Raw genomic sequence first — 12,790 nt, forward strand, 5'->3', positions numbered from 1 at the left:
TGGATGAAACATTGTTCCAGTTACCACAGCAGCCCAGCCATACAGCCTCAGAAATGGAACTGCGCCACCCTGATTTGTTGGTGAGTTTATTGGTTACACCTTATTATCTGAGGCAACTTGAGTGTGTTCAGCAAAGCACTTTCTGTGTGGCCTGTGGAGCTCCTCTGATATTTGGAAATCTTCCACAGGTGGCTGGGTGGGAGCAGCACGCTGCAGAACCTCTACTCATCCATCTGCATCAGGGAAATTCACCGAGTCCACCTTTGGAGGCATCCAATCTTGTCTTCACTGTTGTGGACAGTGGGGTTCTGGGGTGAGAAGCAGGTAATACAGGTAAGAAGGCTGGTTTTATAGTTCTCTCTTCATTACCTCAGGCCCTCAGTTTGGCTTCAGTAATTTACTTGTTGCTCCCATTGACAAATGTTTTCCTGCTACATCTTTCATCTTAGCATATTTTTTCTTCCACAATGTTACCTGTAACCATCTTAGAACTTCCCTCTTCTGACTCACACTCGCCCCAGGTTACTCTTCCTAAATAGCTGTTTTGATTATGCTGCTCTTCTTAAAAACACTCATTGGCTCCCCAGTGACCACTAGATTTCACCCAAGTTCTTTGCCCTGGCATTCAAGGCCCTCCACAGTCTGACCTTAACCTACCTTTCCATTTGTGTTTTCATTCTTTCCTTCTGGGCAAGAGAGTAACACATACAATCCTTGCCTCTTTTGTGCCTCTACTATGTCTTCCCGCCCCTCCTTTCACATTTCTATACAATGGACTCATCATAAGTACATGGTGTTTATTTATAAATCTTTTCATCCCACAAAAATATATATAATATACATTGCGTATCTTCCCCGTGGTCAACATCATGTAATAAGTAGAAGGGAAGTGTTTGAGTTAAACAATTGAGCAAACAGAATTAAACAGTGGTCACTTCTTCTACTTCCCCAGAAAGTGATGACCAAAGTTGTTTTGTTTATTTAAAGTCTTGCTAAAATGCAAGTTATCACGATAGCAAATTAAAACAAGATGTCATTTTCTACCTATTCAATCAGGATAGATTAAAATAATTCAAAAGCCCAATTCACAAGGTAACAGAGAAATAGGAACCGACCTGTAGTCACTGGTTGGAGTTGTGGATTGATATAGTTTGGGAGGGCAATTTGAGAACACGTTTTAAAACCTTAAAAGTGTTTATGCCTTTTGACCCTGTAATTCTACTTCAAACCCTGTCATTTTGCTCGCTGTGGAAGTCATCAAGAAATGTACACAAATTTTCTACTACAAAGACATTTAAAACAGAAATCCAAATATCTAACAGGGAATGAGATAAATAACGGTATTTGTAAGTGCTAGGCAGCCATTAAAAATCATGTTTTAGGAAAAAATCCAACAACATGGAAAAATGCTCCTTATATATTAGTAAATAAAAAGCATGTTCTAAAACAGCATGCATAGTCTGACCCAATTTTGTAAAATTATAGAAAAGAGATTAAAGGGTTACATATCACAACATTATTATGATTCTTTCTAGGGTTATAGTTATGTTCTATTTTCTCCTTTATATAATCATTATATGTTCCCCAATGAAAGTGAGTCACTTTTTAAATCATTGATGGTAAAGGTCACCTTTATACAATCCCAGCCCTATGAAAATAATGTATTAAACTTAAAACCCGTCTCTAACTTGAAATTGTCAGCCAGTCAGCAATATTCATGAAATTTTCCTGTATTTAGCGCTGTTAAAGGCAACACACATAAGCAATGCCTTTCTGTGATTATAAGCTAATGATGACACAGAAAGTACGAAAAAATCCCAGTGACTTCTGAAGGAATAAATATTTAACTAGCAAATATTTAGTTCTGAGCACTATAACAGATTATATTTTTAATTGGTTTTTACCTCTCTCCAGTACATATAGCCCAATGCCTTGCACATAATATACACTCAGTCAGTGTTGTTGAATGAATAAATGAATGAATGGGCAGTTGAATGACGAAAGACTGAGGCCATGGAGGTCACTGGAGGTGCATTGACCTAGTCTAGAAAGACTCCGTGACCAGGTGAGGACGGGCTTTTATGGAACTTCCTCTTCCCTCAGCTCTTACAGAGCTTTCTACCTAAGAAATGCAAAGGGAAGATTTCTCCAAATATACTTCCTGCAATCATAGTTGCCACTATTTATCGAATGTTTCCTATGTGCCAGGCACCACGAGAAGCATTTTCCACACATGATGTTATCTAATCCTCATGATAGCCCTCTGAAGTAGGTATATTACCTCAACTGTAGAGAAACTACAACACAGTTAAATGATTTCTCCAGAGTCATGTGACTAACAAGGAGTGGAACGGAACTCTTAGCTGGTTCTGGTTGACTCCAAAAACTAGGGGATTAGTCACTAGGCTACAAACTTCCTTCTTGGAATCAGGACACAAATTTTCAGTGGTGATTAACATGCCAGACTGACACACATTTTTTTTTTTCTTATTTTCTTTTTCCTGGTATTATCTTTAATGGTACCTATTCTGATGAGTGGATAGTGCTAACTCATGGTAACATCTCACAATGCTCTTGCTAACTTTTCCATTAAGTTGATTGGTTTTTTTTTCCTTCTTGATTTGAGTAGTTCTGAATCTATTCTGGCAACAGACTTGGTTTTGTGTTGCAAATATCTTCTATTCTGTGGCTTTTTTCCCCCACTCTCTTCACTTTCTCTTTTCCTTCTTTCTCTCTTTCAAACACTTTTTCTTGGGGAAATGTCAGTTATACATTCAGAGGCAGACAGCAAGTTATCCTGAACCTCCATGTTGCCATCATTTGGCTTCAACAATCATCACCAATCTTGTTTCATCTATATCCTCGCCTACTTCTGTTCTTCTCTGCACCCAATTGATTATTTTGAAATAAATTTCAAGCATAAGAATTCATCCATGAATATCTCAACATATGTCACTGATAGATAAGGACTCCTTTAAAAAATACACAACCACAATTCCATTATCGTACCTAAAATATCCTAGTAATCAATGCTTCCTTAATTTATGATATATTTAGTAAGTGTTTAAATTTCTTCAATGTCTCTGATTTTATCTTTTTACATTTTGGTAGTTTGAGCCAGAAACCAGATAGGGTCTATAGTCTGCAATTGTTTGATAGAGCTCTTAAGACTCACTCCATAGGTTTCCTCCCTCTATTCCTTTTTTCCTTCCTGCCATTTATTTAAGAAACCAACTCATCTGTCCAGTTGAGTTTCCAATAGTCTGGATTCTAATTATTGCATTAAATCACCACAGGTGATTAAATCACACCTCTGTTCCTGTATTTTCTGCAAATTGTTAGTTAGATCCAGAGACCTGATCAGACTCAGGTTCAATTTGGGGGTCAGAATACTTCATCGGTGGTATTGTATACTCCCTCAGGAAGCACATAATGCCTGGTTATTTCCCTCTTTGTGATGTTAGCAGACACTGACGAGCACTGCCCAGATCCATTATTTCACTAGGGGCAGAACCTCAAAGTATAAACCACACATTTTAACTAATCACTGAATTTTGCTGTTTTACCTAAAAATTTGGGATGACTTGAAAGTAACAAACTGAACAGAAATAGAAAGGATTCTGTTTCTGTTTCTTTTTGTGATTCTACCTGGTTACCCAGGCTGGTAGACTATAGGGGATGTTGCAATTCTCTGAGAGGCACATCTGTCATGGGGCTTGGGGCTGGTGAGGGAAGAATGGTATGGACTTCAGGTGTCCAGGGAAATGAAAATGGTGTTGGTATAGACTTTGCAAAAGTGCTTTAAATCCAAAATGTGTTAACTCCTCCTAAAGGAACAACCTTACACAAGTATCATCTTGGAATAAATAATGCCTTTAAAGAGGTCTCTCCAAGTTTCCAATCTTCAATGAGAAGCAAACAAAGCAGCCTGAAACCCAGTTGAAACTTACTGCTTCTAACTGGGTAAAACATCCACTGGGTTGTATAGCTTACAGGTAATTCCTGCCTGGGTGTGTGAATTGTGGAATTTTTTTTTAAGACAGAGGCTTTTACTGTTAGTTGGTATAAAACACAAGAGACTGCCACTGAAGAAGAATTTTGTGCTTGGAGATTCATCATTTCAAATATAGATCATTTATCAGATCACCAGACAGAAACACGAGACCAAGCTGCTCTAGAGAAAAAGATAAAGCCCTTTGAATACAGAAAAGATGAAAAGAACAGTAGGTGATTGAAAGAGTTTGGTTTTGCACTTTGGAAGTGATTTGTGTGCTAGACACATGCTTCGTTGTTGTAGTGGTAAAATAGCAGAAGAAAAGGTGTTAGCTTTACAGAGTTCTATTTAGAAAGACACTAAAAAGAGGTAAAGCCTTTTCGGTGTACGTGTGTGTTAGATTTCTAGTTTTATTAATGGTCTCAAAAGAAACTACACAGCTTTAAAAGACAATTTTAAATTAGGAGGGCTGAAAACCAGAAATTAGGACCAAGAAAAAATATTGAAAAATCTAGAGATTCAAATTGCAATTTTACTATAAAAATGCCCCCCAAATAGAATAACATTCTCTAGAGTCATAGAAATAACCCGACTTAACCAAATGCTACAGGAGTAAAAGTCCTACAAAGATAGGAACTAAGACTGCTCTGTGTAGTACTGTATCCCAAGCATCTAACACAATACCTAGGACACAGTAGGTGTTCAACAAAAACATACTAAATGCACGAATAAATTAAAAGCCTAAAATTATCAAAACCCAAAGTTCCAATTGTGAGATAAACCTGTAAAAAGACCATGGTAAGTTGAGTCTTGACAAGCTGTCATCTGAAAAATCCTGTTGAAGCAGCTTAATAGAAGCGTTGGGTTGAAACACCCCATGTCTAGAAAGTTGTAAAACAACTGGAGAAGGTCCAGAGCCAAGCCTGACTTGCTCCAGATGATAGAGAATGACAGCCAGACTTGCTGTTTGCATTCCTGTCTCTGCCTTTTGGTGAGCAGTTTCCGCTCCAACCAAATCTCCTCATTTTTAATTTACTCTATTTATATGTCTAATGATTTAATATCACACCATACTAGTCTGGCCTTCAGGTGCCCTTGACACACATTTTTCTGATTGACCTTTCCATATATTGTACATAAACCAGCCAGAAATCATTCATCCCCACGTGAGCCTCTCAGGTGAGGATCGTGGTTTCACTTCTCTCTCCAGAAACGGCCTTCTTCACAGGCTCCATCTGAAGAGAGCTCCCCCCCCCCGCCCCCCTGCCCCCGTCTCCCACCTATGTCTTCCGTAAGCTTGTCCAGACGTGGAGGCATCATCAGGCCAGGTCTTCTAGTCATTCCACTGCTTGCAGAGCAATCATTTATAGGCACTTGGTGTTTGGTCTGACATCTTTTTGATGCTGGAGCGCCAGCCTTTGTCTCAATGAATCACTTGTCAGCAAAGGTTGCGGCATTCTAGGCTGGATTTCACACCTTCTGGAAGGGTTGCCTGTGATGTAAGTGATCTTAGGCTTTTTTGAAACCACCACTTCCCCCACCTCCCTATATCCCATGAGGAAACAGGGGACTGAGGGAGACCTGGGAACCCGATGCTTATTCAAGTCTTATTTTCATTTGTCAATATGTACCTTGTCCCTGGTGCTTGGAGCTGGGCTTTCCTCTCCAGGGACAATATTGTCAACGCACCTCCACGGTTGGAATGTTGCTGCTAAAAAGAACCAGGATGAACAATCTCTATAGAATATTTTGAGAGCTTCAGAATAAGAGGGAGAGATTTTTGAGCAAAAAAAAGAAGAAAAAAGAGGAATTCATCATTCTTTGGTAGTTTGCAGATCATTTTTTTCCCCCAGAGGATTTTTTTAAAGCGCAGTTTGATGGCTGTGTCTAAGTCGGTCATAGTTGTGGAAATGTCTACTGGAGCAGTAGGGGGTCAGGAGTCAGACTGGGTTATAAACCAAGCTGATCCCAGCAAGGCATGAAATCGAGGAGTCCCCTTCCTTATTCTCCAGAATGGGCACCAGTGACCTCACAAAGTATATATGGTAAGTGAAGTTGCTCTAAACCACAAAGCTTGAAACATTTCCTTGTAAAAAGTGATTATTCAAATAGAATGTCCCATGGGAACTCCCTGTAATCTGAGGACTTGAAGAGAGGATAAAAAAGTGGGGGTGAGCTAAGCCTAAGAACATCTTTGGTGGCCTGTCTAAACCAGGACCCAGTGATCAGAGCCAGCCTCATGGAGCAGAGATGGAATGCAAGATGGGAATGTAGAGAAAATCTGATAGAAGAATCATGCGCTTTTTACTTCACTCTGTTTTGTTAGGAAAGAAGCATGTATGTTGGAGGGATTCTTCTTGATGCCTTTTAAACTCTTTGCATTGGTTTTCACAGAAAGCCACTTTATGAAGAGGTCACACACAGATGAATCCCTACGATGGGAAGTCAGAAGTTCCAGCTCCGATGAAACAGTAGGTGGAAGGAAAGTTTTTTATTCAGAGAATATGGGAAAGGGGAGGGGAAACTGATATCCCATCTGAGGCTTCTGGGCCTTTACAGGGATCCTTTTCATGTTCCTAAATCAGTACAAGGTGGGTGGGGCAGGGTGCCAAAATGGGCTCATCAGTCACTCTGTGCATCTGAGCTGGAAAACATTTAACCCTGAGATGCAAATCATTTAATCATGCTGACTCAGTGGTGACCAAAAGTTGTGAACCCTTGGGATCCAGGAATTCCCAACATGATGTGATAATGCATTTCACAGCATGAACTTCAGATCTCCAGGACCCAGGCTAAGGGAAAGAGATGGCAGGGAATCTACATTCTCCTAAAGTTTTATTCTTCCTTCCAAATGCATTGAAAATGAGGGATCCCCAAGGGCAACTCCCACTTCCCGCCCCCTCCACGTATCTTTTCCTTTCTGTTTCCACCATTAGGTCAAGAGGTTAATGAAAATGCACTCTAAAATTATAAAGACGATAAAGCCAGGCATGAATATTAGGTTTCCACTCGAGTCTGAATATTCCATCTGGACATTATTAAGAAAACCCCATTTGCTTCAAAATCTTACAGTTCTGTCCACATTTGCTTGGATAGGTCTGAGATGCTTAGGAACGTGATAACTGCTAATTGCCTACCTTGGAAACAAAACTAGGAATGCAGGTTGCAAGCTTTCCGTGTAGTTAAATAATGTGTCAGGATAATGTTGCATTTGGACCAAACAAGAGCTGGGATTTGTATTTTTCATCCTTCTATTATGTATTTTTTCCCCTCCCCTTCTTTCTCTTCTTCGTCCATCTATCTTTTAATTTTTCTTTCTCTTTTAAGGAATACTCTCATCCTTAAGGATGGACCTGTAAATATTGTACACAGCATTTCCTCCTGAGTCACTTAAAAATATTTACTTATTTCCTGAGGGCAACAATCCCCATTGAAGGACATAGTTCATTGCACCAAAGAGCCACTCTTAGAAAGTTGCTTTTACAGCAAATATTATAAAATGATGCTTTGATTGAAGGATGACACTTGACATTAACGTCTCGACTCTGCTCACCCATTCTGAAGGAATAGCTCCAATGAAAGTAAATTGCTGCTGAAGACAAACCAACTGGAAAAGACACTTGTGCTTTTCTTCTTTTTTTTTCTCTTAAGGTTTTCACAGTGGCTTCAAAGGAAATGCGAATTAATCATTTGTTTTGACCCAAGAGCAGCAGAACTTATTTTGAAGACTTAAACAGGCAACACAAATGTAAACAGAAATCTGGGACTCCCAAATGCTAAAGCTGGAAGGAGTCAGTCTGAAAACATCAATTCTACTCAGCGTTTATTTTCATTTGAAGATAGTGGAAATCATATATAAATCACGGACAATACGAGTTCTTCTTGCCTGGCAATTGTCCACATGAATCTGTTAACCTCTAAGTATAGATACAGAATTTTTAAATAGAAAGACAGGGCAATATGGCAGTTAATTAGCAACTGATACTGTAAACTACAGGAGATACAAAGTTCTGTCATATAAATTAATTGCCATTACAAAAAGGCAACTGCTTGAGCTAAGAAGGTACAAAAACTGATAACTTCCATAAATATAACAAGAAGCTAAGTGAAGAAATACATAACAGACTGTTTTTCCTATATAATATTTGAATATGCAAACTAAGACACCTGTGGCATTTTACAAGTAGGAATACGACAGACACGTTCACCCACCACCCACCCACCCATGTCCGTCCAAGCCCTCTCCCCTCCCCCCACGTGGATTTCCCAAACACGGCAAATTCTAGGGTTACAAGGACAGGATGCCGCACGGAAGCAGCAAGACTGTGAGCTCTGAACTGCTAGACAAAGAAGGAGCCTTATTGACAGTTGTAAAGCATTAGGCGTCAGACAGAAACTTGTCAAAAACAGCTGTTGTTGGGTACTGATTGATAATGTTTTCATTCTGACGGCTGAGACACTGCAGACAGTCGTGGGTCTGAGAAGAAGCCCATCCCTGGAGCACACATGAACACACACGCAGACAACGGGAAGTCATTTAACAGATGGCTTAGGAGCACTCAGCCACGGTATCTTAAAAAGATAACATTCTACATTTAATGAACTTGCAGAGAAAGCAATGCCTAATAATCATTTATTTTTCATAGAAGACGAGCACAACAGGACGAAATAAAAGCAGGACTTTTGTAAGTGGTCATCGGAGTAAAAGTTTTGTGCTGCTCACGGATTATATAAGGTTGATAATATTCAAGGATGCCGTAGATAAAATCTGAATATGAATCTTTTTTGATCCACTCCATTAAAAAAAAAAAGCTTAAAAGAAGTGTTCGCTGTTTCAAAGGTAATGATTTCATTAAAATCCACCTACAAGATCAAACCACAAAAGCAAAATTTGAATGACATATAACTTCTGGAGAATTACAAGGTATTACATCACCCTGTAATACAGTGTGAGTGTGGTATTTGGGAATCAGTCAATGCTACCTAAAAATTGCAAACGTGTTTTTATTGCTCAGGTGAAGGGAGCAGTCTTCTATCATTTGGCCACTTGGTATTTTATGTGGCCCAAAATCTACAAAATGTGCCAAAGAGTATCTCATCCATTAACCTCAATATCCATAGATTATTCCTGATTTAGAAAAGGTCAAAGGTGCCAAAACTTAGTAAACCTGTACATTTATCTGTATAATTTTATCATTTAAACTAAATGAAAAAAAATTAGTTCCAAAGACTGAATCTAGGCCCTAAAATTATTTATTTGCTGCAGCCCCAGCACACTTTTAAGGGCATACTGAAACCCCTGAAAATAGAGGTTTATAAGAGAAATACTGATAGACCTTTAATTATTGGATGGGGCATTAACAGACTCCATTCAACGACATTAGCACTTACTGAATGAATACACAGATGATTCTGCCTTTATTATCTTTGTCAAATCCACACCAGCTTAAGCCCTAGCCAGTATAAACTATATTTCATTTGGCTGTTTAAAAAATTTTTTCTCTACTTTAAAAATTATTTTCTCTATTTCAATCAGACATAAGATTTTTAGAAAAAGATTTTTAGAAACATGTTACACTGCAGCTCGACTTTACATTGGGTAATTTTTCCACTAAAAAAATATTTGAGGACTTGATGGAATAGTAATCAGTGATGCATGCATTGTGCCTAAATCTCCTCTAACTCTTCTTGAAAACAGAAACAATGTCTTTGCTCTTAAAAGAGGGGATTGAGGGAGACTTCAGATGTAATTAAAAAAAAAAAAAAGAGTAGGCAACTTGTCTAAATTCTTCGAAGTCAATTTTACTATGGCAGGATACTCCTTTCTGATAAGGTGATTAATTGAAGTTTTTGGTGCTCATTTTTCTCCCATACGCTGTAAGGCCAGTATACAGAAAACTTACAAATAAGATAAAATAAAACCCCCGAGAGATCTTGAAAATGATACACATATTATGGGGGAGCCCTAGTCACACAGTACTCCACCCCAAACCCAGGGTGAATGAGCCGAGGTTCTCAGTCTCCCTGAGTCCTCCATAAGGGATGTGATTTCTGTGAACCACGAATTCCATCCATTTTAGCACACAGTAGAGAAGAGACGCTTAGAACAACAGAAGGAAGAGACATGCGGTGAAGATAATTAGTGGTAAACAGAGAATAAATTCTCTCTCAGTAGTGTATACTTGACGGTAATGCCGATGATAATTCACCTGATTTACAGAATATTCACTTTAATAGAGAGATGAGAGTCTGAGATAACTGGAAGAAAACAGATACTGAAGCCATTACAGTCTTGATACCAAAATAAAATTAAACGGAGAAACTAACATGATAGGTTCAGGGCCTTGTGGGAACCCATTTTCTTCGCCAAATTTCACATTCTTACAGCTTCGTGGTCTTTTTCTTCTAACAAATTTATCAGCTGAGAGAAGCTGTCTTTCAGTGCATCCATGTCATCCAGCGAGCAGGGCTGCAGAATCCAGCGTTTTCCGCGTGCAAGTGGTTCAAGTTCAAAATATTTTTTGACCTTAATTGGGGAGAGGGGGAGAGAAATATGTTATTAATCATATCAGAGTCTTTCTCATACCAAAATTTTGTGAGTAATGAAGTAGGGGGATTTTAAGAAGTTATATGAACCATGATGGCCAGGACTTGCTAAAATCCCATCCACAGCTGTGGTTATAATGTGGGTTATATATTGTGACCCAGGAGTGTTTTTTTTAGGGGTGAATGACCCTCTTGCAAGCTACCATTCCATCCATTCACTTAACGGCATGGGAGGTCTGACGAAGTCTAAGAAAGAATTATACGTACTATGGCACAGGGCAAAAATACACTGCAGACACCAAAAAGTTGCAATTCAATCAAAATAACTCTAGCAGAGTAGCTTTCACTACATTACCTTGTTAACTTATTAAATTGGTGACGGCCAATAATATGTACACTATCGATTACACAAGACAATTATTTTGACCATCAAATACACACACAACAACAAAAAAATAATTTAAATAATCCTTTCTCTCTCTCATTTAAATACATGTCTCTGGCATGTATTTCTGAGACCTGGGAAGGTGGTTTTCTAAGAAAGAGGATAGAAACCAAGTGTATGTATCTGCATATATAAACTTATATAAATATACGTACATACATAAAGTCTCCTAGCTTTTTTTTTTCTCCCAGTCCTGAATTTTCAGGGAGGGGAAAATCAAGACCTTATAACTGGTATGTAAGGTGGAGCATTTGCTATCTGAAAAATCTGTTTGATTAATAACAGGTCACAAGTCACTCTTACTGTGTACAAGGCTAGGATACTGACTAATAACATCCAGGATTACCAACTCCTGACTGTGAATAAATATCAAATTATTATGGCTTTCAGAAGTATTGATTTTCTCTCAAACGGTATGATAAAGTACAAAGTTCACGAGGCTACAAACACACACACTACATCACACAAGAAAAGGACATTGTATTTATACCCCAGCAGGGTTTACATAACATCAAATACAGTGAGTGGCAACATCAGAAGAGGCATTGTTCAAAGACATTCTTGGTCAACGAACTGTGTTAAATCTCATGTGCCATGGAGAATCCCCAGGTCTTACCTTAGTCAATACCTGACCCAGAAAAAAAAGGTGTCCCAATCTGATGCCACTTCCAAATGTGGTTTCATTTTGCTTTTCTCATCACAAGCACCAGACTATTGTTAACAGCAGAGATACACCATTCAAAGTGGTATTAGTATGTGTACATTTTTTATGTGAGTAAGAAGATATAAATAACACTACGTTTTTATGGTAATTTAGGAACCACAAATATGCTAACATTTTACAGTTCAAGTGTGTACCAGAAGTACTCCTAAAGATGTCTGCAAATTCAAAATAAATACCACTCCTGAAAAACAAAAGAAGCCCTTGAGAATGGAAGGACTCTCATTAATTCTGATTCTGAAGAGTAATGGAAAGCTCACCTACAGACCAGAAAATGGGTCCACAACTTCAGCACAATTTTTGGGCAAGGTATTTTACAAATCATGTTGTTAAGAGGATTCTCCCTTATGGAAAATGTAGACTCCATTCTTTTAGTTCCTTTTCTTCAGGGCTCTGAAAATGACTTACTTCAAAAAGAATATGAGATTAGGAAACAAGATGGCGGAGTAGAAGGACGTGCTCTCACTCCCTCTTGCGAGAACACCAGAATCACAACTAGCTGCTGGACAATCATCGACAGGAAGACACTGGAACTCACCAAAAAAGACACCCCACATCCAAAGACAAAGGAGAAGCCACAGTGAGATGGTAGGAGGGGCACAATCACAGTAAAATCAAATCCCATAACTGCTGGGTGGGTGACTCACAGACTGGAGAACACTTATACCACAGAAGTCCACCCACTGGAGTGAAGGTTCTGAGCCCCACGTCAGGTTCCCAACCTGGGGGCCCGGCAATGGGAGGAGGAATTCCTAGAGAATCAGATTTTGAAGTCTAGCGGGATTTGATTGCAGGACTTTGACAGGACTGGGGTAAACAGAGACTCCACTCTTGGAGGGCACACACAAAGTAGTGTGCGCATCAGGACCCAGGGGAAGGAGCAGTGACCCCAGGGGAGACTGAACCAGACCTACCTGCTAGTGTTGGAGGGTCTCCTGCAGAGGCGGGCAGTGGCTGTGGCTCACCGTGGGGACAAGAACACTGGCAGCAGAAGTTCTGGGAAGTACTCCTTGGTGTGAGCCCTCCTAGGGTCCGCCATTAGCCCCACCAAAGAGCCCAGGTAGGCTCCAGTGTTGGGTTGCTT

The 12,790-nt window shown here is 39.3% G+C and overlaps 1 protein-coding gene across 5 annotated transcripts in view; it reads right to left on the reverse strand.

Moving 5' to 3' along the window:
• The window catches only part of ARL15 (ADP ribosylation factor like GTPase 15), a 494,867-nt gene that overhangs the window by 68,287 nt on the left and 413,790 nt on the right, over nucleotides 1–12,790 (reverse strand). For 2 of the 5 annotated variants that reach the window (XR_009502620.1, XR_009502619.1), the window contains exon 5: nucleotides 10,322–10,520. Coding sequence is in view for 3 of the 5 variants with exons in the window: in XM_059919286.1 (XP_059775269.1) it covers nucleotides 10,368–10,520 (153 nt within the window). In the remaining 2 variants the exon portion in view is untranslated. Of the gene's footprint in view, nucleotides 1–8,251; nucleotides 10,521–12,790 lie in introns of those variants that run through there. The other 3 variants (XM_059919287.1, XM_059919285.1, XM_059919286.1) reach the window with 2 other exon arrangements.

Source organism: Balaenoptera ricei, chromosome 3, assembly GCF_028023285.1.
Source record: "Balaenoptera ricei isolate mBalRic1 chromosome 3, mBalRic1.hap2, whole genome shotgun sequence".
NCBI classification, from domain to species: domain Eukaryota; kingdom Metazoa; phylum Chordata; class Mammalia; order Artiodactyla; family Balaenopteridae; genus Balaenoptera; species Balaenoptera ricei.